This window comes from Monopterus albus, unplaced genomic scaffold (assembly GCF_001952655.1).
Source record: "Monopterus albus unplaced genomic scaffold, M_albus_1.0 scaffold214.1, whole genome shotgun sequence".
NCBI lineage: Eukaryota > Metazoa > Chordata > Actinopteri > Synbranchiformes > Synbranchidae > Monopterus > Monopterus albus.
Window position 1 is genome coordinate 120,070 of NW_018128094.1, and position 1,748 is coordinate 121,817.

Here is a 1,748-nt window from a genome sequence, read left to right on the forward strand (position 1 = left end):
GACAGCCCCAAAACCTGAAAGATCTGGAGAAGACCTGTATGGAGGAGTGGGCCAAAATCCCTGCTGCAGTGTGTGCAAACCTGGTCAAGAACTACAGGAAACGTCTGACCTCTGTAATTGTAAAGCAGCACCACAGACCTCCCATTTTCCACCAATTTGTGTTCTGCTTGTTCAGCAGTTGTTGATTAATTGCTTGTTACTGGAGGATTTTATTGCACAATGCGTTAACGGCCACTATGATGATTTCAAGTAACATACAGTGTAACCTCCACTCAGCTCTACTCTACACACAGAGCAGGGAAGGGAAGGGCACCCCAGAGGAGGGAGAGTGAAGTAGGGACCCCCAGATTAAGAAACACGGCAGTAGAGTAAAAGAGAACAAGAGTCACCATTTCATTTGCTTTATTTTAACGGATACCAGTCCTTTGAAATATGCCTGGATCTGTCTTGGGATACCCAAATTCAGTCCCTTTTCTGCAAATACAACTTGACTGGACTCTAGTGCTGAATTGAATTGATTTGACATTGATTTTAGAAAGGCACACACCTATGCCAACTGTGTACTGTATAGTTTCTATATGTTTGATCTGTTTAATAAGCTCTTTCTCCTTTTATTGTTATTTGTGCTACTTTAAAAAGTATAATTTTTATCAACCTCCAGTCATTTACTTGAATTTTTTTATCTTGCAGGTGGTGTAACACCCCACAATGTGCCCTCTAGTTCCTCTACATGTGCCCCCAACTGCTTCCATTGTGGCTCTGGAGTTTGTATCATCAACACGTGGGTGTGTGATGGCTATGCTGACTGTCCTGATGGCAGCGATGAGTTTGGATGTCCCACAGGTACCACCTCTGTCTGATGATTGGTCAAATAGTTTTGCAAAGAAGTAGTGGTTCATATTTTAATGTGCAAGTTTGCAAATCACACTTTTTGGTTTGTTTTAAATGTGTTATTAGAAATACACAAAATTATCCAATAAGGCATTTATGTCTTGAAGATTTACTGCGATGTGCATTTACTCTGCCCAAACTCAATAAACAGCTTAGCAGTATATTCTAATTAAACAGAATAGAAGAAGCATAACCTGCCATGGCTGTTCAGCCACACGTGGGCATCTGTTCTGTATAAACTCGACTCGCTGCTCTGATGGTGAAGCCTGTGTGCCAGACAGTGAGAGGTGTGACGGCTTTCTGGACTGCTCCGACCACAGCGACGAGGACAATTGCACCTGTAGGTCCACACTACTTCCACCGTGACAGCGTTGGTTTAATTATGCATAAGCTTTTGGTCAGGTTAGATGATACAGATGCTTCATGACAGTAGCCTTTTAAAAAATACATCACATCTAAACCAGTAAAGCTACCTGACCTTAAGAACTGTGCACAGTAAGTCATGCCAGTCAAGCTCACCACATCCTGTGGTTTAAAAGCAGTACAGTGTCTACTGTACTGGCCATCTACTGGTCGCTTGTGTGCACTCTGAGTGTGATAATCACTGTTTGTCACATAATATTAAAAGTAAGCCTCTCTCCCTCTCCCTCTCCCAGCGGACTTCCTGGCCTATAAGGTCCAGAACCTCCAGTGGACACCAGACTTCTTGGGTGCCATTACTCTGACTTGGTCTCATCCTAAGAACTTTCTCCTGGACTTGTGCTACTTCCTCATCTACTACAGGTGTGATGTTTTCCGCCGTTAGTTACCCAGAACTGTACTCTGGTTGAATGTTGTCATTTCCCTGGTAAATTGAC

The 1,748-nt window shown here is 43.0% G+C and overlaps 1 protein-coding gene and 1 long non-coding RNA gene across 2 annotated transcripts in view; both read left to right on the plus strand.

The window, feature by feature from the left end:
• The window catches only part of LOC109971073 (uncharacterized), a 3,095-nt gene extending 1,426 nt beyond the window's left edge, over nucleotides 1–1,669 (plus strand). Inside the window, exons 3-4 of the long non-coding RNA XR_002276495.1 lie at nucleotides 1,103–1,231; nucleotides 1,548–1,669. This is a non-coding gene — a long non-coding RNA (uncharacterized LOC109971073). The remainder of the gene's footprint in view (nucleotides 1–1,102; nucleotides 1,232–1,547) is intronic.
• sorl1 (sortilin-related receptor, L(DLR class) A repeats containing) overlaps nucleotides 1–1,748 on the plus strand; it is a 108,361-nt gene that overhangs the window by 95,368 nt on the left and 11,245 nt on the right. Inside the window, exons 22-23 of the mRNA XM_020619076.1 lie at nucleotides 691–843; nucleotides 1,548–1,691. Coding sequence (XP_020474732.1) covers nucleotides 691–843; nucleotides 1,548–1,691 — 297 coding nt within the window. The remainder of the gene's footprint in view (nucleotides 1–690; nucleotides 844–1,547; nucleotides 1,692–1,748) is intronic.